The following is a 24373-nucleotide window of genomic DNA, read 5'->3' as shown; positions in this document are numbered from 1 at the left end:
CCCCGGCCGCCCCGAGAGGCGGGACGCGGTCCGGACGCGCGTCAGGCGTGTGCGCGGCAGCCCTTCCGGCGGCGGCCATGGCGGCGGCGCTCTGGGACTTCGGCGTGAGCGACCGCAGGAAGGCGGGCGGCGACAGCGGCGAGGAGGAGGGCGACGACGACGGTGATGAAGAAGCAGAAGACGGAGATGCGGGAGAGTTCACGCTGGACGAGGTGCTGCGCCTCGGCGGCACCAAGGTACGGGGGCGGGAGGGAGCGGGAGCACGTGGCGGGTGGAGCCCCCCATCCCGGGATGGTGTGCGGGGTCCCACGCAGATGGTGGGGACAAGTTCTTTGCTCAAGGGGTGCAGAGGCACTGGGACAGGCTGCCCAGAGAACTTATGGATGCCCCATCCCCGGCGGTGCCCAAGGCCAGGCTGTATGGGGCTCTGAGAAACCTGGTCTAGGCGGGTTGAAACTGGATGGTCTTTAAGGTCCCTCCCAACCCAAACCATTCAGGGATTCTGTGGGGACCCCTCGGAGTCCTGGCAAAGCTTGCACCAGATGTGTCTGTGACAGCTGTGCCCTGTCTCTGCAGCAAGATTACCTCATGCTGTGTGCCGTGGACGAGGAGGGCGAGATGGTGGACGGTGGCAAGAAGGACACGATCGATGACCTGAAGGAAGGGGAGCTGGAGGCGTTCGTCAGCTCCCTGGGGCTCAGCAAGTATGCAAAGAGTTGCCTGGTGGTGGAGGGGGACGAGGATGATGGTGACAGCAAGGAGGAAGAGAAGCCTCCAAAGAAAGAGAAGAGTAAGAAGGAAACAAATCGTCCTTCAGTAGAGGGGAAAAAAGAAAAAAAAGGAAAGGATAAGGCAAGCAGTGTGAAAGACAGCAAAAAGAAGCAGGCTGGCGCTGATCAGGGCCAACAGCCTTCAGCAAAGAAAGAAAAGCTGGAAGAAGATTTTGAATTTCATGCTAGGCAAGCAATCCTGATCAAACCAGGGGGCAAGTGGTATGATCTAGAATACACCAACGAATTCTCTCCAGAGCCACAGAATCAGACACTTTTGTCCAAGTATAAGGCCCTGGCCCAAAAGCTGTATGAACATGAGACAGACCTGTTTAAGAATAAGACAGACTATCAGAAGGGGGCCTCTTCAGCATGGATTAAAACTGTTGTGTCCTCAGGAACCTTGGCTGACAGGATGGCAGCGATGACCCTTCTCATCCAGGACAGCGCTGTCCACAGTCTCCAATTTGTTGAGAACTTGATAAACCTCATAAAGAAAAAGGGCAGCAGGCAGCAGAGCCTTATGGCTTTAGATACTTTCAAGGAGCTTCTCATTACAGATATCTTACCAGACAATCGGAAATTGCGGTCTTTCTCGCAGCGACCGCTTAACAACATAGTGCAGATGTCGAGTGGCAACAAGGATTCAAGAGACAGGAGGTTGATACTTTGGTACTTTGAGCATCACCTGAAGCTGCAGATAGCAGACTTCGTGCAGGCCTTGGAAACACTGAGCCATGATTGTCTGACAGCCACAAAATCCCGAGCGCTGGCAGTTTCCCACGAGCTGCTCTGTAACAAGCCGGAGCAGGAGAAAGCCCTGCTGGTTCTGCTGGTGAATAAACTGGGTGACCCTCAGAACAAGATCGCCACCAAAGCCTCTTATCTTTTAGAGACATTGCTTCACAAGCATCCAAATATGAAGGGAGTGGTGTGCAGTGAGGTGGAGAGGCTTTTGTTCCGCTCAAACATCAATGTGAAAACTCAATATTATGCTATCTGCTTTCTAAATCAGATAGTCCTCAGTCACGAAGAAAGTGCATTGGCCAACAAGCTCATAACTTTGTACTTCTGCTTCTTCCGGAACTGTATTAAGAAAAAAGATGTGGAATCCAAAATGCTCAGTGCTCTTCTCTGTGGGGTAAACAGAGCTTACCCTTATGCTGAGACTGGTGATGAGAAAGTGAAAGAGCAAATGAACACCTTGTTCAAAGTTCTGCATCTTGTGAACTTCAGTACCAGTGTCCAGGCCCTGATGTTGCTGTTTCAGGTGATGGACTCTCAGCAGACTGTGTCAGACAGGTACTATGCAGCGCTGTACAAGTAAGTGGCAGGTTTGCATTTTTATATAAATTTCATTTTAAGAGTTAGTCACCATTAATTTAAAGTTGTAGATACACTTACTTTGCTTTTAAGATCTTGCTGATTTTGTGTTTCACTGGCTAAAATGTCTGATGTTTTGTAGGAGCTGGAAGAAAATGTATGTGGTTTCTTTGGTTTAACATGAGGATAAAAACAAAAGATAGTGACAGGTCCTGAGAACACATGTGCACTTCATCCTTTGCCACTCTTCTGGTGGCTTGCTTTACTACCCGATGTTATTTGAAACTAACTAATAACTATTTCTTCTGAAATCACTTTTACAGGTACTAGCCTGTAAGGTAATTAGGCCTGTAAATAGCTTAAAATCTTGTTTCCTTTTTTTTCCCCTTGTTTTGAGCACGCGGAATATTATCTTAAATTTTTTAGATGATTTAATTTGTATAGCTGGAAAGCCTTGTGTTATAAAAATAATGCTTTTTTATTGTCCCAGCTGATTGTTTAGACTCTTTATAAGATCCTTACAGGTTTCTGTTTAGATGACCAAGGGGAAGTTACTGATTTTTTAAAAAGGGAATTCAGGTTCCCTGTGAATGTGCAGTGTATTTAAGGGCCTTACTGTGCCTGGCAGCCTGGAAAAAAATTGGAGTAGAAAATGAACTTGCCAGTACAAATGTCTGATCTGACTGTGAATTGTGCTCATTTTTAACCATTTGCATTCTATCTTTTTAAGCATATGAACAAATCAGATTCGTTTCTTAACACTGACTATCTCAATTTTTAAAACTGTTTTTAGTTGAACTCAGTTTTCTTTTATTTTTTTCTTGCAATATTTTGTTTACTGAGGCAGGTTTTGGTTTTTTTTTTTTTTTTAGTTTTCAGTCTCATATTTTACATATCCAGAAATATTACACAGCATATGTGTAAAAATATGTAAAAATCTCATTTTTACATATCCAGAAATATTACACAGCACTTGACAGTTCAGGATGGATCTTAATCGTTTTGAGTACTGAGGAGCAAACCGTCACTAATTTTTTAGATGGAACTCTGATAAATGTAGATAATTGTTAATAGCAGTTGTTTTCCTGTGTGCATTGTGACAATCAGCAAAATTTCTCCTGTGTGTCCTACAGGAAGCTTCTAGATCCTGCTTTAGCAACGTGCTCAAAGCCATCCATGTTTCTGAATCTTATCTATAAGTCCCTGAAGGCAGATGTTGTGTTGCGGCGTGTGAAGGCCTTTGTGAAGAGGCTGCTTCAGGTCACCTGTGGGCAAATGCCACCGTTCATCTGTGGAACCCTGTACCTCCTGTCTGAGCTCCTGAAAGTAAAACCAGAGTTAAGGGTCCAGTTACAGGATCACGTGGTATGGTTATTTCTTTGTCTCACTGCTTTTTCAATAAGAGCTGTTTTCATAAGCACCTTTTCTTAACCTGGTTATTAGTAATCATTTGCTAAGATGTTTCTTGAGATAGGGAGGGACCATTATAGTTGCGTGTTCTAAGCAGTAAAGTTCAATTTTAAGTGCTATATCAGGGACAAAAATCTGTATTTCTTCAACAACCATCATTTGTTGAGACTTTTATAATAGCTCAAGAACTTTATGTGCATTTTTCTGAAAAATCAGAGTGAATCTGGAAAGGAAAAGCTTTTTTTGTTCTTCAGGAGTCAGATGATGAAGAGTGCTTTAAGGATCAAGAAGAGGCTGAAGAGGATGAGGAAAAATTTGTGGATGCTGATCAAGTAGAAGATGAAAAAAAAAGTACAATGGAAAGTTCTGCTAAAACAAACAATTCAAAGTCATCAGCCTCGTGGGTGCATCATCTGAATATGACAGGTAAATCAACGAGAAAATATATAATTTAGCAGCTAGGAGTGAGTCCATAACAGTGATGTGTTGATCAAGAGTTGTTGTAGGATTAAGTGATTTAAACGTCATTTTAATTTTTTAATTGAAGTTTGGTTAAAAGCAACCAGTCAGAGCAATTCATCTGTTACCTCAGCACTGATGAAAAGACTCCATGACTAGTATATTTCACTTGATGCAGTTTGTAGTAAACACACTATTTGTGCCTTAGCTGTTGACTGGCTTGGAATTCTTTGTTTCCGTGTTCAGGCACCTTCTGAGCAGTGTAGCCAAGGTTAGGATGTGTAGCTGCACTCTGGCTTGTGAAGCCTGCTGGAACAGTTTGTCCAGCTTTGAACTGGTGCCCAGTTTCACTCCTCCCTGAAGGCTTCTGAACAGGCCAGGGCTTTTCAGGGCCTTCTTTGGAACCAGGCAGGAACTCAGCCTGTGCACCTGTCCATACACAGTGAAGGGCAGCTGAGCACAGCCTTTTCCTGCTGCAGGTGAATCCCTGGCCTGTCCATCTGGGAGTGCTGGGCAGCATTACTGTTGTGGGGAAATGAGAGTTGAACTCTTGTAAAGTTGCCTGAGAAGATTTGTTTTGCTCCCCATCACCCCTCAGGCAGGAAGAGTGGAGTTTCCTATGATCCTCTGCACCGAAGTCCTTTATACTGTGGTGCTGAAAGTACAAGCCTTTGGGAACTGAAGAAGGTAGGACTTCCTTGCACTGCTGTTGAGGTGTTTATAAGTGTGGCCCTTGTATGAAGAGAGGAAAAAGAACTTGGTTATTCTTGAAGTAGCTACTTGAATAACAAGAGAAAGATTAAAGCTAACACATTGTTCACCTTTAGGCGTGTATATGTTTCATGCAATACTGATGTTCTTGAGTAGGGAATGGTAGTTTTTAAAGTGGAGATTTGGACAGTAATAGTATTTTTTGACTATCAGATCTTAGCTTTGATCATTAAACCTTTTTAGTGTTGACTTAAATAAAATTGCAGATGAAAACATATTTAATGCAAATAAAAGATTAGAATTTGAAGTTCTTCAGTTGTTAAATTGCTTTATCTGCCTTGCACTACTATGTGTATGTCTGTTACTTGGTAAGTCACAGAGGGGTCTTGCAACATATCTTTAACTAGAAATAAATTAATGACTCATGTTTTTCAGCTCTCTGAACATTTTCATCCATCTGTGGCCCTGTTTGCAAAAACAATTCTAGAAGTAAGTGCTTTTGTTAGCTTGTTGCTTTGAAGTTTGGTATTTTATGTTAGGTGTCATTTGCCATTTGAAAAAATACATGATAAAGTCTCCTTGCACTTTGTTGGTAAGTAGCAGTTCTGCAGAACTCTATCATACTCTCAAATGCCAAGCTTTTCATGGAATTACAATGTTACATGTAAAGGAGACTGCTCACAAAAGTTTTAATTTTGTAGAAACATAAGTAATATATGATTCTTATCATATAATAAAGCTTTATTAGAGTTTTTTTGTATTTTTTTTTTTTTAATATGGGGAACCCTATTACTTGAACAAGTTCTTTTTTTAAAATACCGTTGTGGTACCAAAACCACTCAAACTTTCACAAATATGTATTTAAGATATTTATTTTTCATTTGAATATATGGTATTGAAATAATGTTGAGTGTTAACTACTGTTAGCATGGTACATTGCAAGGCAATTTATCACTGAAACAAAGCAAAGGAGATGTGGTTTAGTTAAGAAAATAGTGAAATTGCAAAAAGAAGAACCTGCTCAGGGTTATGTGGTATAGTATCCCCAAGTCTTTACCTTTTTAAAGTATGTTTCAATGTTGTTCTTGAACTGATTGAGTCTTCTGTGCTTAGATGGTGTCTTTCTAAAATGAAGACCTTAATGGTTTTTGGCTTTATCTTTCTTTCAGGGAAATCACATTCAGTACTCTGGTGACCCTTTGCAGGATTTCACGTTAATGAGATTCCTGGATCGCTTTGTGTACAGAAATCCCAAACTCAACAAAGGCAAAGGTAGGCACTTCTCTGTACCATGTGGTCTTGATTATAGGTGCTCTCCAAATTCTCATTCTCTCAGATTGGCCTTATCAAGTATTTGGGGTGCATATGGTGGAACAGAGGAGTGGGATCAGTCTTCAGGGCTGTGGGAGAGATGTTTGCAACGCCAGCTGACAGTCACATCCTGCTGCCCCTCACACCCACAGTGCAGCCCTGCTCACTTTGCAGGAATAAACAAGGGACAGGGACATGCAAACCCTACAGAATGGTTGAGGCTAGAAGGGACCTCTGAAGTCATGGGCTCAAGCAGAGGCACCTAGAGCAGACTTTACAGTTGACTTCTGAATGTCACCAAGAGAGGAGACTCCTTTGCCTCTCTGTGCCACCTGTGCCAGTGCACAGTTGCCCTCATGGTGAAAAAGTGTTTCCAGGTGTTCAAGTGGAGTCTCTTTCATCAACTTAGTGACCTGTCACTTTATTCTCTCCAGTATGCCCATGTCTGCCTTGCACTTACACCCGGGGCTCCAAGTGTGGTCTAACAAATGCCAGGAAAACCATCAGCCTTCTTTGCTGCACGGAAAGAGTGTTGGCTCACAGTCAGCTGGTGTCCCCCAGGACTACCAGGGTGTTCTTAGTCAAGCTGCTTTGCAGCTGGGCAGCCCCCAGTGTTTACTGGTACCTGGGGTTGTTCCTCCTTCAGTGCAGGCCTTTCCCTTCCCTTTTTTAAACTGCAGGAGGTTTCTGTCAGCCCCTTTCTCCGGGCTCTTGAGGTCATTATGGATGGCAGCACAACCCACTGGTCTATGAGCTGCTCCTAACAGTTCTGCATCAATAGTCATAAAATAAAAAAAATCCTCTCTGATTTATATTCTGATACAGAAAACACCAGCAGTGTGGTAATGCAGCCGAAGAAGAAGCAGTTTATGAAGGATATGCAGAATCTTGCAGGTAAGTCAGCCCCTTAAGTCAGTTAAGATTATGATGACTGAAATATCCTTGGTTGTTGATGTAGATGTGTCATTTGCACTGTCTGTGCTGTCTGTCTTAGCAATAAAAGAAAGTGCTATCCATCAGGAGTGCAGTGGTCATGCCTCATGTTCCGGACCAGACCTCATCTTCTGTCTGCTTCTGTCTGTGTGTGCTGCTTAACCTCTGGAAAGAATAACCAGCATTTCAACTTGGGGTGAAATAATTTTTTTGTTTTTGCAGTCAACAGTAAGGAATTCAGGGCCAAAGATGAAAGCAAAATCCCAGTGGATGAAGTGTTCTTTCACAGGTAATGGAATACCTGTGAACATTCATTTTAAGTGTCTCTTAATACTTAAGTGTCATTAAAACTCACTGCATTTTGTAAGTATTCTCTGGTATTTCAAGTATTTGGAAATTTTGATACATTTGAGTAACTTTAAAATGATAGTGCTTTTCCTAGACATAATTTTAACATTTGTCAGAAGTGCTTAGGAAAGAATATCACCTATGAACAAAGGCAGTTGAGGCTTGTAGTTTAAGTAAATTAAGTAAGCTGACATAATTGAGAAGCCTTAAGTAATGGAGGAAGTAATATATTTATCATTGTGGGTTGTAATTCTTATGCATTAGAGCTGTATATAATGGAAGCTGGAGTATAGCTTGTGTTATTAGCATCAAAGCTTATTAGACTGGAACAAAGCAAAAGAAAGTCAGAATAGCTACTTTTCAGAGTATTTCGATTTTTATTACTTATAGTTGTTTCTGTTCCTCTGAATTTCTTTTGAGATCATGATACAAAAATGCAGTTGTACTAAAATTGAAGTGATATGCATTTGGCAAAAATTTGTTTTTATTAGATCAAATTACTGATTACCTGTGTCTCCTTAGGAAATTATTATTTGAATTAACTTTATTTATTATAAATTAATTGATACTATAATATTGAGGAATATACTCCTAATAAATAACTAACTAATTAAATAAATAAAATAATGCTGTTAGTTTTGAGATTAAAGAAAAGGATCTTAAAAGCATGCCCCTGTCTGAAAAGTTAACAGTATTGTTACACTGAAAACGGCTGAAACTGAGATTACACATTTAAAGTCTTCTGTACAAAGTACTCTTTTGTATATGGTCAGAATTGCCTTCTATGTGTGGTGGTTCTTTAACATGAAATGAAGGTGAAAATGGCTGACAGAAGATAAAACTGAGACTCAAAGGAAGAGGGCTATGTGAGAAAATTTAATAAAACCTGATGGGTGAATGTCTTCTTTATTTTTTCCCAATTAAATTCAAGCTGAATTTGATTCGTTCTGCCTTCTTAGTCTAAGGCAGACTTTTACATCTTTGTTGTGTTTTTTTATAAATTCATTATGTTAAAAATAACTTCTCCCATCTTTGGCCAGTGAAATTCCATTGTTTTAAATATTACAGTAGTGACTGATTTTTTGAAAAACAGAGGAAGTACGAATCTCTTGATTTTAGATGTGTTTGAAACCATCACTTACAGTTTTCAACTGGCAACATACATGGGAAACAATTTGCAGGTTTATTTAAAAAGTCATAAGTATCATGCTCTGTAATTTAGTGTCTGAGAGCAATATATTATTTCAGATTTTATTCAAAGTTTGATAAGAAGAGGGAGAAACAAAGGCGTCTGGATGATGAAGAAAGTGTGGAAGATGTGGATGATGATGAATTTGAAAGAGCATTGGGTAAGGCTGTGTTCTTCCTTGCAGTGACTGTCCCTGTATTCCCAGATATTTCAAATTACTAATTTATCCTTTTTATTGTTCATATTGTGGAAAAGAACCAGGTAGAGGAATACGGGAGTGGGAGAAAACTGGCTTTCCAGTAGCTCTTTGTGCTACTGCAGACAGCAGTTCTGGCTATCTGCTGTATGAGCCAGCTGCGTGGCTGTTTGTAAAGGAGGCCTTGCTTCCACCACTGCAGTAGTCAGCTTGTTTGAGTGGCTGGAACTTGTCTCATTTGGAACTTACACTCATGAGTGCCAGTTCATGTCCTTTTGTTCTTTTCCTAATGTAGTCTGAGTAACTTTCTCTAACAGCATGTAACATTTGCCTCTATTTTTTCTTTACTGCTCGGCCTTTTTCAGCTTTGCTTACAGTTTCTCTCATTGTTTCTAACGTCTTTCATGAGGTTATGAGTCCAGTAAGGTCATTGGCAAACTTCTGCAGTAGCCTTAGCTCTTTCTGTAGCACATACTTTGCTTTGGAATTAGTGTATGATTTGTTCCAGAATTTAAATTTGTTAGAGTACCAGAAAATGTCCATTATTTTATTATTTCAAATTTTACTTAAATGTATTTAAAAAAAACCCTTCAGTTAACTCTCTGTAACTGTTTTGTACAGTATTTTGAGAGAATTCTACATTATTTCATCAGAGTTCTTAGTGACTCAATTAATGCGGTCTTAGATATGACAAGAATCTATTACTAATTGCTTTTGTCTTTTATTGTTAGTGTCTCTAATGACAATTTGCTTCATAAATTCAGAAGCTTAAAATAATGACACAATATCTGAAAATTAGATATTTTGCAATGCTAGAATTATAGAATAGCTTGGGTTGAAGGGACCTTAAAGACCATCTCATTCCATCCCTCCTGCCATGGGCAGGGACACCTTTCACAAGACCAGGTTGCTCAGAGCTCCATCCAACCTGACCTTGAACATTTCCAGGGATGGGGCATCCACAGTTTCTCTGGGCAACTGGTTTTAGTGCCTTACTACCCTTACAGTAGACAATTTTTCCTGATACCTAATCTAAACTCTCTTTCGGTTTGAAGCCATTCCCCCTTGTCTTGTCACTACATGCCCTTGGAAAAGTCCTTATCCAGCTCTCTGGTAGCATCCTTTAGGTAGTGGAGAGCTGTGATAAGGTCACCCTGAAGCCTCCTCTTCTCCAGCTAGGAGAACAACTTCAATGCTAGGAGAGGTACTCCAGCTCTGTGGTCATCTTTGTGGCCCTTCTCTGGACTTGATTCAACAGATGTACTTGCTGCATACAATGACTTGCATATTTCTTTGTAGTAATAACATTTTTCTTTCTCCCTAGATACTTTTGAAGCTGCTGATAATGCTGTTGTTGGCCAGGATGACCTTGATTTTGCTGGGTAAGACTTCAGATTAGCTCTTAGTCCTCTTGTCTTAATATCTACATAGAGTTTTATTCTTGAAAACAGATAGACCTTTTTCAGAATGACTCAGAATATCACCTTGCAAAAAAGGCAATATCAGGTTTATATTAAAGGTTTACACCGAGTGAGGCAGGTTTTCTGCATGTCCCATAATAGTTCATGATGACCTTGGGATGCTTATAGTCCTTAAATGAGACCTGTAGTATTGGATAGTCTTAATTAATTAATTATAATTATTTTATACAATGGAGTGACCCAGTAAGCAGTGTAAAGTCTTGTTGTTCACTGTTGCAGGTTTCTATTTGAGAATTACCAAGTACAAATGGAAGGAGAACAGGGCATAATGGCACTGCTGCTGTAAGGACTGGTTGTAACTGGACCCAACAAACACAGTTAATAAGCTTTGTGAGATCCAGAGTCACAGAGCTAGCTCAGTTCTCCTGAAGTCAGCACTTCTATTAATCATAGCATCATTTAGATGGGAAAGGACCTTTAGGTTCATCGAGTCCAATTGTAAATGATTCAGTAGCTTCTATTTTACTCAGAGTATCTATAATGCAGCATCTGAATTTGCACAGAGACCTTTTCCCTCGAGGCAACAGCAGACTTAAAAGCCTAAACTCCTATTGAAACCTCAGACATTTTTGTGATCTTGACTAGTGTTTAATAGAGCAGTTTGTGTGTTTTTTAAAAACACTTTCCGAAAAGGAGCAAACACAGAAGAGATAAAATACTGAAGCTGTCATTTCTGATAATTTCAGAATAGGATTCTCTCCAGAACTTCTAAAGTGGTTGACTTTTATAATACAGTTGCCTATACTAATGTTGAAAACATACCTGAGTGTATAATACCTATATTTTAGGTCGCAGCCTACAATTTGCAGTAGTTTGCAATGACGTTGAACTTTCCTACCATAGTGTTTGCCAGTAGATAGGCGTCATCTAGATGCAAACAGTATTTCTCCAGATGAAGTGCTAACCTTGTTACATCTTCTTTTAGTAATATAAAGAAAAAGCCCAAAGGTGGCAAGAAAGGCCAAAGTGGTGAGGGATCTGGTGCTGATTGGGAGGATTCTGATGATGAAGATGACTTCAGTGATCTGGATGATGAGGAAGTCTCCTTAGGAAGTATGGAGGATGACTTTGAAGAGGATATGGATGAAGAGGGAGGTGTATTTATGGATGTGTCTGAAGATGACAATGACCTAGGTAAAGTGCCATTTGTTACCAAAAAACAAGAAGAAAAAGCTTTAAAAACTGGTTACCTAATATATATAACTACATATGCAAATTCCAGTTTAGTTATCTAGCTGGGAAGTTTGGCTTTGAAGCAAAGAATTAACAAGTCCTTCTCTGTACAGTGAAGTCTTAAGGGAAGCATTTCCTGGCACAAAGGTGAGAGTGGGGATTAGGCATCTGAATATAAAACCTTCCAAATGACACGCTTCTTTCATTCTGAAAATTGGTGTAACAACAGTAGCCTTATACACAAATAAGTGGCTTCAGTAGGCAGAGATATTAAAAGAGCTCAAGGAGAAAAAATAAAAAACTCTGGTAATTGATAATTTTTGTATGTCTCTAGACATAGTTAATGCTGCTTTTTTTTTTTTTTTATGAAGTAAGTTTTATTGAAATAGCAGTCTCACAAGTAGCACCTTACTCTTGTAATACAGCTATCCACTCAAGTTTTCATTACCACTGTAGCAGTAACTGATTCTTGTACCTGCATGGTTTTATTTTTTCACCTGAAAAGCACAGTTTGCACAGAATACAGTGCATGTGGCTGGAAGAGCAGAGATTAATGGAGCATTTCAGTGAGAAACTAAAGGTCACAGGAAGAGGACTGAGGGTAGAGGAGGAAAACTGTTCATACAGTTGTCAATACAACCTTTCATGAGGTTATTATTTCACCAGATTTACCAGGCAGACATTCGAGGTTTACCTAATGCCTGCTTTTAGCTTTTGTATTTTATTTATTTTACGACAAATGCACCTAAAAAGGAATTTTAGTCTCTGCTGCACTTTATATACATGTACATGGTGTGAAAGTTGCAGACTGAGGTATTTGGGTTTTTTTCCTATCAGACTCAAACAATGACAAGCAACTGAAATCCATCAGTAAAAAGGGCAGGAAAAAGAAAGATATGAATTTCGCAGGATCACTAGAAGGTAAGAAAACACTGACATGAAAGCTTAATACAAATAAAATAGTCCAAACCCCTTTGGAATAGAGGGATTTACTATAGTAAATAATCACATTTTGGATCTAGATTCAGATTTGAATAGACCATAAATGAAAAGGAGGTTGTCCCCCAACCAGCATAATTCAGACTAACAATCTGCTGTTGAAGTGATGAGAGTTGAAGGAAGAATTTTGAAGAAGGATGGAGTGGTACTGGTGGTTTGTGCATCTGTTACACAGAATGCACAGATTTGTGCTATTTAATTCTTGGTTGGAAACTTTTTTTCCTTTTCTTTTAGTGGAGGTGGGGAACAAAGATTGCCAACATAGCTAATTCAGATGATCTAATTAAGAAAAGTTCTAAAAAATTAAAACATGGTAAAACTTTATTTGAGCATCTTTAGGAACTTGAAGTTGTGTCTCATAAGAATAATACTCTTTGTTTGAAGGATCCAGCCGAGGAAAGAAGAGAAAACTCCAAGATGCTGGTATACTGGCATCTGCAGAAGAGGTGAGTTTGATCAGAGCTTTATAAAAAGTGATAAAGTTATTTTACCTGTTGCTTTGTAACAGAATACTAACATTTTTCTCTTTAAAGTTTGGCTACCTGCTGGATGAAAATGCTGGGTCTAAGTTTGACAATATTGGAATGAACGCCATGGCCAACAGAGATAATGCGAGTAAGTACACGCTGGCAGGCAGGCAGTTGTAATGCTGAAATTCACTTCTTTCCCTTCAGGTTCTGTGAAAAGATGAACCACCTTTAACTGGAATACAGGGTTAGAAACCACACAGCAGGGACAGTAGCTCAGCATCAGTAAGATGTGACAGTTTTCTCTGGTGATGAGAGATGCCCAGCACTAAAAATTAACTGGGAGTAGTGGAGTGAATAAGGCTTCAGAAAAGGGAGAGAAGCTGTTGTTGATCCTTACCCACTGTAAACAGGGACAAGCAGGATGCTGTCAAGCATTTGTGTGAATTCTGCTCAGGTAAACTGTCCTTGATGCCTTGGGAAGGGAAGGCATAAGGTACTGCTGTCTAATCTTTATTGGATTGTCTCCTTGCAGTATCAGTGAAGCAGAAAGTAGTTTTCCCAAAATAATTCTACTGAATGACACGTATATATGCTGGTTGAATAAAGCATATATTGTGAAACTTTTACAAGTCTTGCTGGTGTCACTTGAAAAATGTTAGGAGCACGCAAACACTACTTCTAACACAAATGGGTCTAGCATTAGTAAAATACTAATTGCTAAATACTTAGCAATGTCTAAAACTCAGATCGTAGGGTTTGTTTTGTGAAATGAAAACCCCACAGCTTTCTCAACAAAAAAAAGGCAGTTGGCACTTTTATTAACTTTTTAAAATACGGTAGTCAAGTTTTAACTTTTACATGATTCATCTGTATGCCACTTCATGGTCAGAGGTATCCACTGGCTCCTTATTTCTCACCTTTCTTCCTACAGATGTCAAACAGATCCAGTGGGAAATAGAGCGTGACAAGTGGCTTCACAACAGGGATGTGAAAAGCATCATCAAAAGGAAGAAACAGTTCAGGCACAGAGGGCTGAAAAATAAGTACAAAGGCAAGAAATCAAGACGATGAACTGGACATCTTGATGTGGACATTTTAAAAATAATTATTCTTAAATAGTTTTTTATTTAATCACACATCTTTCTTACTTCAGTTTTTGCTGCTTAACCATGTCATCTGGTCATTCTCCCTTATGCCATGAATTCCAGACCACTCATTGGATTTGTAATAAACTGAAAAACAGGAAAATCCATGTCAGAGCTCTAAGTTAGACACACCTGATGAGCAGCCCCTTTGTGGCTAGTTTTATTCAGTGTATAACCCTCTCACTATCCAACAGTGACCTGACACTCCAGCCATGCCTTAGCAGTAAACACTTCTGCACTCTCCTAGGGAAAGTTTTAAGCCATCCCAAGATCAGTTTTACATATTAAGATGCAACAGAAGCTTCAACCATCCTTCTGAAGGCAACAACTACAAACCCACCTTCCAGAATCGATGGAAACCTCTTCTGCATTGTGTATCTGAAATCTGACAAGAAAGATAAATCGCAGTTACTTTCCCAGCATATATTAAGTTGATTAATTAAATGCACTATTTTTCTAACTAGAGTTTTTCTATCAAAATTTGTTTGAGCGTTTTTGTTACAGCCACCATTAAATAATGTAATAGGGATTTATTTTTTAAAAATCATTTCAGAGACTGTATTCAGGTTACTCATATGTACAGCTCCATCACCACACCACTTTCTGAGCTTCCTCACAATTTTGATAACCAAGTCCAAGCTACAGATTCACAGGAAGCTGCATGCCTCTCATAGACTGAAATGCAGATAAAACCAGGGAAAACTGCTTTGTTTCCTTATGCAGATTTAGATGTTCACTGAATCGTTCTGTGGGCCACTCTGATAACCCAGTAGAAAATCACAACAGGTTTATGCTATTTTAATTATTTGCAGCAGCTCATAAAAGGATGTTACCCATTCTAGTACTAACACAAAGGCCTGACTGAGTTCAGTGAGCTGTTAGATTTAGTTTGCTGCACCTTACAGAACTGCAACTGAAGAAAATATTCAAATACATATAAGAACTAGGAACTACAACTGAAAATGAGCAGAAAAAACCCCAAAGATGAACGCCCAGCACCAAGTTACAACAACAGGCTAAAAACATCTGTTCTCTATGTTTTTGTTACATGTATTTTTTAATAAAAATGCAAAGATGGCTGAAATTGAACAGCCCGACATCATGTGGATCCTGGAAAACAAATGCAAACTGATGTGTAGGTGAAGCTCAGCTTGTACTTGGCATGAAGACCACACCACTGCTGAAACGGGTGGATTGTTGCCCTGGCCGCCCAAGCAGCAGCTGCCTTTGGCCCGCCCTGACCCTGCAGGCAGCAGGACAGGCTTGTTTCCTGCAGGGACACACATCTGTCGAACCAGTGCTGAGCCCTGCATGCAAAGTAAGGCCCCTGCTCAACAGAGCAAATCACCTTCTAGTCACCAAACTGGTGCTTTGCTTATTCTTTCTGTATTACCTGGGCACGGAGTCGTAAGTCTAAGAGACCTGAGGGACTGAAGCTAAATAATCCGGGAGACGACGCTGGCCGCCTCCTGCCAGCCTGTCCTCAGCCCGGGAAATGTCACATGGCAGCGGCTGCGGGACCCCGACAGCCGGGACATCCCTTCAAGGGCTCAACACCAGATGCCTGAAACGGGACTGATCAATTCCTGCCTCATTTGCGGACAGCCTCTAAACCTTTTAAAGCCTTATCTGGCCCGGTGCTGTTACTATAAAACGGCGCAGGATTTCTCTTTGTTCCTGGCGTGGTGGCCTGCTGCCTTCCCGAAGGACTGCTCGCGGGCTTGCGTTTGTAAAACTACCCTACCAGCTCGTTCTTCAGAGGTAAATCCTAGCGGTTCCGCCCAACAAGCCACCTCTGTTGTGCCTGCACTCACCGAAGCCGAACTCCTGACCCCACATGACAGGATTTCCTTACAAAACCCGGGCGGTGCGCGCTGCTCCGCGGACACTGCTGGCGGCCCCCGTGCAGAGAAGCTTCCCCTGCCCGCCCCCCGGCCCCGTCGGGGCACGGCCCCCGCCCGCCCCGCCGCACCTTGGCTGCGGTCCATGGCGCGGTAGAGCAGGAGGGCGCCGAGCAGCCCCGCCGCCTCCAGCAGCAGCAGCCCCCTGACGACGCGCCGCGCCATGGCCGGGGCCCGGCGCCGCCGCAGCACTGCGCAGGCGCCGCGGCCTCACCGCCCGTCATGGCCCCGCCGCGGCGGGGGTGCGAGCGCTGCGAACCTGGGGCTGTGTCAAAGTCTCCTCAGGAAAGGTGGCCTAATCAACGAGAAAAGAGATTAATCCGTGGGGTAGATAGCGGGTAACGCGCGAGTGCTAAGTGATGGGCAGGTGTTGGAAATACAAATCGCTTACCGATAGAATTTCCTTGTTGAGGTCTTGGGCCCGATATGCAGCAGTCATCTCAGACCTAGGGCGATGTTAATAATGCCGGGCGACAAGGATGGACAGCTGACAGTGGGCACGAAAGAGTGCAGCATTTATGGGCCGCAAAGGCATCCAGCTGAGCCCCCAAGATAAGGAAGAAACTGGTAAAGCAAACTCAGGTCCGACTTGGTGAAAGGTAATTTGTGACAGGGGCGGATTGTGACCACCGAGTCATGGCACAGACCCAAGAAAACCACCGACCCGAAAGACTGTTGACTGATCGGCGTCAGAAGCGAGGCAATCATTAACTAATAGAAGATAGAAGACTAATTAATGAGGGAACTATGTCACTTGCAGCCAATGAACAGCCTAATTCCTTAGTTTGCTACACTGTATAAATAGTAAAAACTTTTGATAGCTGTTGTGCTTGATTTGTGGAATACCTTGGAGCACTCAGGTTTGTGCAACTCCAAAATAAATAATCTGTGTCTCCCAAGTGCAGGAAAATTAATCCACCATGCCAGAGGTTTATGTCCAAAAAGGAGACAGAAGAGTCCTCTAACTTTATTTGAATAAAGTCCATGTGCATTTTCCATGGGGTCTCCCAAGTTGTTGGGGAATGCAGCTCCTTTTTTCTCCTAAGTTTGTGACCACATCTCCCTTTTCCCCACGGGCAGAGGTGCTTGGAAGGTACAGACTTCCTGAACCGCCTGCTCTATGTTGCCCTCTAATATGCACCCTCCTTTTGTTATATAAAAGAAGGAAAAAAACTGTTCATAATTCTGTTAAGTCTTTGTTCCTTTTCTTCCAGAATCAGGAATTTAACACAACCTTGGCTGAGCAACAGTCTGTGTCGATAGTAACATTTTCAAGAATTAAGAGTTTCTTCTGTTACTTCCCTATCTGTAAGTTCCTAGCCCTCTCTACAAGCAGATTCACATGGTCTGTTTGTAATGACACATTCACCTTATTCCTTTCATTTTCATTGTTCTGTTATTCATATTGCTCTTAACTCATATTATGAGTTTTATTGCCAAAATAAGAGCTCTTCAGATTTTCCTTAATAGGGTCTTTATTTGTAAGATGCTTTTCCCCCTCCTCTGCTAGTGTTTTGTAAGATTAAATATAATATTTTTGCTGCTCATTCTTACAGGGTGATTAGTTTTCCAATTCTTTTTTCCTTGGTGGCTAAGTTTGCAAGTATTGCTTGTACTCAGTGGGATTTCTTAGTAAAGTAATTCCTGCTCTGAGAATTTTAAGTGAACAAGATCAACCCAAGCAGCAGAAGCTTAGAGTTGTTGGAGAAAACAAGGATCCAGGAAAGGAATTAATTGCATTGTCATTGTAGCAGTTGTGGCTTTTACCAGAGAGGGTCCTAGGTCAGGGTCTCATTTACCATATAGAATTTGAATAGGTTGGCAAGTTCTGATCTGGAAAGAAACTGTAGTGTATTTAGGGGCTTAAAAAGTCTGCCTGTAATGTTTAGGGTGAATTTATAGCAGCTGTGAGACAGAACACTGAACTGTAAGAGGCCAAATAAAAAAGGAAGGAGCAGGCACAAAATGTGAAATACACATCCTTGTTTTAAGGAGCCCATAATCCCTTTTTGTTTGGGTCCAGACTCCTGCTGGACCCTACACAGAGGTTATTTGTCATATCTTGGCTCTGGCTTTTATTTCTTGCAGAGTTTGGAAGAATTCAGGTGTGGAGACATGATATGGGTTGTCTCTGAGGTTTAGTAACTCAGTAAACCTCTCCTGCTCAGGGCAAAGGATGAGTAGATAAAAAAATAAAAAATAAAAAATAAAAAAAAGAGAACTTACACTCTTAAGGTCAGACAGTTTGTGGTAGCTCAGCAGGGAACTATTTTACTAAAGACTGCCAGTTGTTCACTAGAAAAGGAGGTACACAGCCCCCCATGGTTTGCTGAGGAATGCAGCACCTTGGTACCTGGTAGGCACTCTGGTGGAAAAGCCTATGAAAGGTGTCACAGCAGTGCAGCATGGTTTCAATCTGCAGGTAAATATTTTGAATTTTTTTCCCATTTGGATATTTACCTCTACATTTTAAAACTATGCTAAATAGATTTCTTGCCGTAATTTCCTATAGCTTGCAAATCATGGTGAAAAAAGGCAAGACTAGAGGAAAAAGAATGAAAAGGGAAGATTACCTGCCCCAGTCTGAAACTAGAAGTTGCTGAGCTTTCTCTTGCCCATTGATGAGACACTTGGATCCACCAAGCCATGGTGTCAGAAGGCAAGAATAAAAATTTCTCTGCAGGTCTCTTTCTCTCTTGAGCCAAGGGGCTCTGGTATCTGGCTTCCTCTTCCAGCTTCTTGGGTGTTTTCCATGCTGGGCTCAAACTCTTTGGCATTTGCCATGCTTAGATGGTCATGAACATGTGTGAGGAAGGAGCTTGCATTGAGGCCATTCAAAAGCTTTGTTTCTTAAAGCTGTACTATTATCCCCATTCCTTTTACTTGTCAAGTGTTATGATGGTTAAATTACAGCAGTCTCACTATACTAAAGGTTTTCCCCAACTGAGGTGTGTGTAGGAGAGAGACAAACTGATGCAAAGGACTTTTGATGAAGTAGGGATTAAAGACAGTGGATCTTCAAGAATCAGTAGTCCCAGAGATGTCTCATATGGTTGAGAAGCCAGTAGGGAACACAGAGATTGGGAATTTTAGGTTTATCAATTGTAGCTTTTTGTTAAAATGAATTTTGCTTTTGTGCATGTCTTGGCAGATGGGAACATTGATTTGTTCATAAGTGGGAGTGTGATAAAAATGATATCCATCATACAAAGCCTTATATAAAAGCATGATATTAGGTGGTATATAAGTGACAAATGTATTATAAGACATTGTATGATGTGTAAATGTTATATATACATGACTCTATAAATGACATGTATCAGCTACTTTCACCCAAGCCTCTGAGGCCATTTATGTAAGATAGGGTGGAATTTATTCCTTTCTGCGAATAACTTTCCAGGAAAACCCCAAGTTTGCACTGTGTTTTCCATGTTAGTGCAGCTGGCAGCTGGATTCGCTTGGGACTCGCCACAGGAGGCAGTGGCAGCTCCGCAGCTCCATCGCGGGGGGGCCTTGGGAAGCCTTTCCAAGCCCTTCCCCACAGGGGCACGGGGTGGGTGCTGTGGGTCAGGGTGAACACGCTGCTGTTCCCTTGCTCTGTCCTGCCGGCAGTGGGCAGAACAGCACTGGGGCAAACGGGACTCCCCAGGGCAGCTCCAGGAAACGGGCCACAGGCTCCTGCTGGAATGGGATGCAGTACGGGTGAGGCTTTACTGCAAGATGCCTTCCAAAGGGTAAGGAGTGCGGAGGGATGCAGGTGTCTGGGGGAGCAGCGCTTGTTCTGGCACGTACTTTAGGGACACAGCTACAGGCAGAGCTGAGGACGTGCACTGCCAGTGACATTGAATAAGTGACTCTGCTTCGCCCCCGCCCCAGGGCAGGAGAGAGAGGCAGACACTTCGCTCAGCAGAATGAGAGGAGTTTGTTCCTAATTCCTTCCTTCTCCTACCCGGAATCTTCCCATGTGTCTGTCTGTAAAAGACAGGAAATTTCCGTCAATTTCTGTTACTGACTATGTTATCAACATACTAAAAAAAGTAGTAAGTGCACTGTTGAGTCAGTTTTGTCTCCAGTTACTAGTGAGTCAGGAAGGTCACAGTTACAAAGCTGCGAGGATCTCATTAATGGAAAACATTACTTTGTTAATAATCATTCGAGTGCTTCGATGTTGTCATTTGATGACTATTATGCTAAATTAAACTTTGTAATGAGAAGGCTCTGACATCTTATTTAAACTTCTGACATGTTTTATTTTGTTCTCTGGGTTTCTTGGTGCAGGTATGAAATGACTTATCTAGATTTTAAATGATTTGATATTTACAACTGTACAGGGTATATATGTAAGGACAGAACTAATTTTATTAAATGTGGAGATTCAGGCAAATATCATGTTAGTGAAAAGAAATCGACAAGGCATTAAAAACTGTTTTTTTCTCACTTCTGCACAAAATTTATTAAAACGAAGTCATGCAGCAGGCAAGGCTATTTCTGCTGAGATGGGATAAAAGATAATTAGTCTGGATGACTAATGCCTTCTGATTAGGGGCTCTTTCACACAGGCAATTCTCACATATCATTGCTGCACCTGTGCAAAAAAACATGTTCTCTCTTCTGGTTCTGGTTAATTCTGAAGAGGATAAAATAAGTTCCATTTATAAGGATTTTGATAACACATCTAAATTACAATTGCCTCCTCAAGTCTATTTTCAAGGAAAGAGTTAGAGTGGGTTTTTTATTTTTCCAAGAACAAGCCTCATCTCTCTGACAGTATCAGTGTGCAAGACTAATTCTGGGGCCGTATCCTTTTTTTGTACCCAAAGAGATGGCACTGAGAGAAAACAACTTGGAGACACTGAATCTCATGACACTTGGGCTCTCTTACCACCCTCTACAATTTACAGTAGCCTCAGGGGTGTTGGAGTTGACATAAGCAAGGAAACACAGAGCTGTAGCAGTGCTCTAGAATTGCTGGAGTGTCATGATTTCCTTTTTTATGCAACTCTTTTGTATGCACAGTCATGGTGGGAATGAATGTGACAGCAGTGTCCTTGCAAAGAGTCATGAGGTTAAAACTTCAGTGTTTCTGGTACTTGATCATTAAACAGTGGCAGATACTTAGCACTTCCAAGATGCACCACAGATTAAATGAGTAATGGGTTAAGGGATAAAGACTTTTTTACATGTATTATTGTTCTTTTTTCCTGCATGAGGCAGGAAAAAATAAAATGTATCTGTAAATGTAAGAAGTTAAATGAAAGTATTTAATAATAATCAAAATATAATTGATATTTAATGTGTATAATGTGTTTTCAGAAGTGGTTATGCTTCTCTGAGGATTACAGTATCTTAAAGATTTCAAGAAAATTATTGAAAAATTGGAGATGATTGTAGCAGCTGTGATTTTCTAAAGGAGCTTTTCCTGACAGGAGGTTGGTAAATGGTTCATTACTATTTCTCAGGTAGTTACAGGATAGTATTCAGTGACAATATTACAGTTTTTCCAGTTACTTCTTTCCACAGTTGCTTCATGACATAAACAAACCTTAGAAGTGGTGATAAGGTCCTTATTATGATTATGTCATAATTTTGTTCTGCATGTCTTTATTAATAAAATATTTTATAGCTCCCAGTATGTTATTGGTTGCAAAATGTTTGGTTATACTCTCACTTTTGTTGCCAGAGTAAATGAGCGATATAAAATTGTTGACCTCTTTCCCCCACTCCAGAACACTCCAGACAGTAGTGTTGTTTTGAAACCCTAAAGATACAGCTGTTTCATTTTTCCATTTCCATAACAGTGTGCAAAGCATCCCCAGTTACAGCTCCAGGGATGAGTTCTTTTCGGGATTCATGACAGATCTGCACTTTCACAGATACTGATTGTAGCTGAAAAAGCAACAGAAAAAAATATTTTACAAACAACTGAATGGGGCCAGTGGGAAAACAGCTGTGCCATGATTAATTTCTTGATGGCCTTACGTCATGATAAAGGAGGCAGCTGAATGCCAGAAGGGAGAATGTCCAAAAGGTGCTTTGCTTCTGGGTCTTTGCTCTTCCTGTAAAGGGCGAGGGAATTGCATGGCAGCTGGACCGTGGCATTGGGTCAACATTCTGCCACTTACTGTTGGGGGAAATGCTACAGGTTCAAAGTGTTAATGAAATGGCAGTTTGTTTCTTTACTGTTTCTCCATATTAGGCCAAATACCTCATTAGCAACCCATATTTTAGATTTAGGCTGATGTCAGGCTTTGTCTGTTAAAAGACGTTTACATGACAGAATAGTCACAGAAAGGAGGCACACAGTGAGAATTCATGTTTATGTGTGGAAACTGTTTACCTACAAAAGTTCAGAGGAGGCCTCTGTCATTCTCTTGTACAGACAGCACCATGGAAAGGACAGGCTGTTCTTTTTGTCTGCATTGATGTAACCAACAGGCAACAGAAGGCACTTCTTCAGTTGTACAGAAAAAAGTACCCAGTTAGAAAGAAAGGTCACACCAATGCTTTTTTCTCTTTACAGTCAGCTGGGGATCCTGTTTTGATCCTGCAGTCACCTGGAACAAACACATTGAAGATAAGAATACTGTGATCATAATATATGAAGACTTGAAAGGGGTAAAACAGATGCTGTTCACTGACAGCCAAAACACATCTGAGCCCATTCCTTGAAATCTCCTGAAATTAAGAGGAAATGGCACAGCTTTCTGAAAGAGTAGAATCAAGTTGATTTTAATGACCATTTGAGTCTGGCTATACAGAAGCAGAGCTCCAGAAAACAGAAATGCAACACAGAAAGCAGTGAGGGAAAGTAGTAGATGATGGCGATGCACATCCCAAGTGGGTAACTCCTTTTTTTAGAGGAAGCATGTTGCACGTCTCGCTTTCACTGTACTGTTTTCAGAACCTGGCTGCCGATGTAAAGCAGAGAGCTGTGTTCTTTGGATTCTCACCAACAGCTGAGCAGATCCAGGCCATTGCAGGAAGGCACACTTTCCAGCCAGTGAGTGTTAAAGCTCAGGAGACTCATGGTGCTGTTGATTTGGTTCTTTTCTGTAAAGGTAAGTTTGTTTGTGTTTTGCCAGAGTGGTCAATGTTTTGGGAAACAGGAATTTAGATCAATAGATGGTTAATATTTATGTATAATTTTCAAGGCTGGGTGTTGTTTAAGAGACACTGTGCTTCAGCAATCTCAATTGATTTCACCCCAAGGGCCAGTATCATTCAGTAAAGCCTTGTATAAAATGATTAGCAGAAGTGCCCTACAAGTAGCACACCCTCTGTTGGGGATTGCACTAAACACCAACTAAAGCGAAGAAGAGTTTTATCTTGGCTTTTTCTAGTGGGGATAGCCAGTAGACTGAGTGCCTCCACAGATCTTTCCTGAGTTTTCTAAATAACCCTCAGGATTGCCCGTGGACCTCAGTTAACTCACAGAATCCAGGTGCTTCACAGATTGATCTGAATTTTAGCCATGGATCAGGCTACAGCCTCAGACAATCCCCAACTGTGGGCTCTCCAAAACCTAGATTAAAGGTAGTTTAGATCAGTGTCTGGTTGCACCAAACAAAGCTCTTGCAGTTAAAAGCCACTTTTGATCTTTCTGGGTTGGTGTCACAGCTGCTGGTCACCTTTTCTAGTCTTCTGCAGCTGTATAAGATATAGGCCAGAGCTATGAAGGCAGACCAGTAACTTCCCATGGTTGCTATATGTTCACATTCTATTGAAAGACACCAAACATAAAGCAAATTTGCATATTCTTCTGTCAGAGATTTTTTCTTACAGGAAAAAAATGTTATTCTGAAATACGATGAGGGAGAAAAATTAGTCTTTTGTTTTAAATGATACTCTTTGGTTGTTAGAGTCAAGAGTAATAATTTCCTCTTCTTTATATTCAAGGTGTTTTTAGAGACTGGAAGAAAGTTTTTGCTGAAGCTCAGAACTAGAAATTGGCTACTAAATTCACGGTGTGCTTAGAGGGAGCTTAGCTGGGAGTGAAGTTTAAATATGATATGTATTGCAAGGCCTGAACATTCTTTGCGGAAAAAACCCCACTAATGTTCAGGCTGTTTTTCATTCACTTCTATGAAATAAAACTGAAACCAGGACAACATCCAGTTTAAAAATTTTAAATATCCATGCAATTTGCAAACCTTTTTCTGCTGGCTTAATTTACACAAGCAGTCCTTGCTTGTGCAGTTAGTATAATTGGAGGCCACTGAGCTCTCCTGAACAACCAGTAAAGCTTTGGCCTCCTGTGTTTTTAACGCTGATTTTTAACTTTGATCCTTGTTTCTGGTAGAATCCTGTGTGGAATATATATGCAGTAATTAAACATGCTGAAATAACTGGAAATATATTCAGTAGGTTGGAAGTGATTTTCTGAGAGGTGTTTTAAAGTAATCATGAAGTGTCATTTAGATTCTTAATTTCTAAGGTCATGGGATTCATATATAATTTTAATTTCTAGGTTCATAGTGTAAAATGAAGTTTCAGAAAGTCTTGTAGTTGCATTTTGCTTCTTTTTGTGTGCTGATCAATGTAAGAAAAAAGTAAG

General features: G+C 40.9%; 2 protein-coding genes and 1 long non-coding RNA gene across 3 annotated transcripts; 2 read left to right on the top strand and 1 right to left on the bottom strand.

Annotated features, from left to right (window-relative positions):
• Positions 1 to 66: 66 nt before the first annotated feature.
• Positions 67 to 14378, top strand: CEBPZ (CCAAT enhancer binding protein zeta). Its single transcript, XM_066315933.1, has 16 exons — positions 67 to 236; positions 577 to 2093; positions 3227 to 3458; positions 3758 to 3929; positions 4561 to 4649; positions 5109 to 5162; positions 5843 to 5945; positions 6810 to 6878; positions 7140 to 7206; positions 8514 to 8614; positions 9975 to 10032; positions 11057 to 11265; positions 12142 to 12225; positions 12688 to 12749; positions 12837 to 12918; positions 13705 to 14378. The coding sequence occupies exons 1-16, from the start codon at positions 78 to 80 to the stop codon at positions 13842 to 13844; spliced, it is 3198 nt and encodes a 1065-aa protein (XP_066172030.1). The 5' UTR covers positions 67 to 77; the 3' UTR covers positions 13845 to 14378.
• On the bottom strand, positions 13558 to 16009 carry LOC136359357 (uncharacterized). Its single transcript, XR_010743256.1, has 4 exons — positions 15891 to 16009; positions 14259 to 14303; positions 13922 to 14005; positions 13558 to 13805 (listed from the first exon to the last, which is right to left on the bottom strand). It is a non-coding gene; the product is annotated as an uncharacterized lncRNA (long non-coding RNA).
• A 264-nt stretch (positions 16010 to 16273) lies between these two features.
• Positions 16274 to 23846, top strand: SULT6B1 (sulfotransferase family 6B member 1). The gene is given in 10 exon segments (XM_066316745.1): positions 16274 to 16312; positions 17034 to 17081; positions 19432 to 19521; positions 20115 to 20172; positions 20175 to 20209; positions 20453 to 20546; positions 21560 to 21677; positions 22335 to 22434; positions 22721 to 22877; positions 23716 to 23846. Coding segments are annotated over 10 exon segments (870 nt in total).
• The last annotated feature ends 527 nt before the right edge of the window (positions 23847 to 24373 follow it).

Source organism: Sylvia atricapilla, chromosome 3, assembly GCF_009819655.1.
Source record: "Sylvia atricapilla isolate bSylAtr1 chromosome 3, bSylAtr1.pri, whole genome shotgun sequence".
In the NCBI taxonomy this organism is placed as follows: Eukaryota; Metazoa; Chordata; class Aves; order Passeriformes; family Sylviidae; genus Sylvia; species Sylvia atricapilla.
This window is presented reverse-complemented; position numbering and strand designations above follow the sequence as displayed.

Bases quoted from the DNA above. Each gene is read 5' to 3' on its own strand.
- CEBPZ (XM_066315933.1), top strand. From the start codon at position 78: ATGGCGGCGGCGCTCTGGGACTTCGGCGTGAGCGACCGCAGGAAGGCG. The intron at 5,163-5,842 runs GTAAGTGCTTTT...TCTTTCTTTCAG, and splicing joins TTGCAAAAACAATTCTAGAA to GGAAATCACATTCAGTACTC. The intron at 12,226-12,687 runs GTAAGAAAACAC...CTTTGTTTGAAG, and splicing joins TTTCGCAGGATCACTAGAAG to GATCCAGCCGAGGAAAGAAG.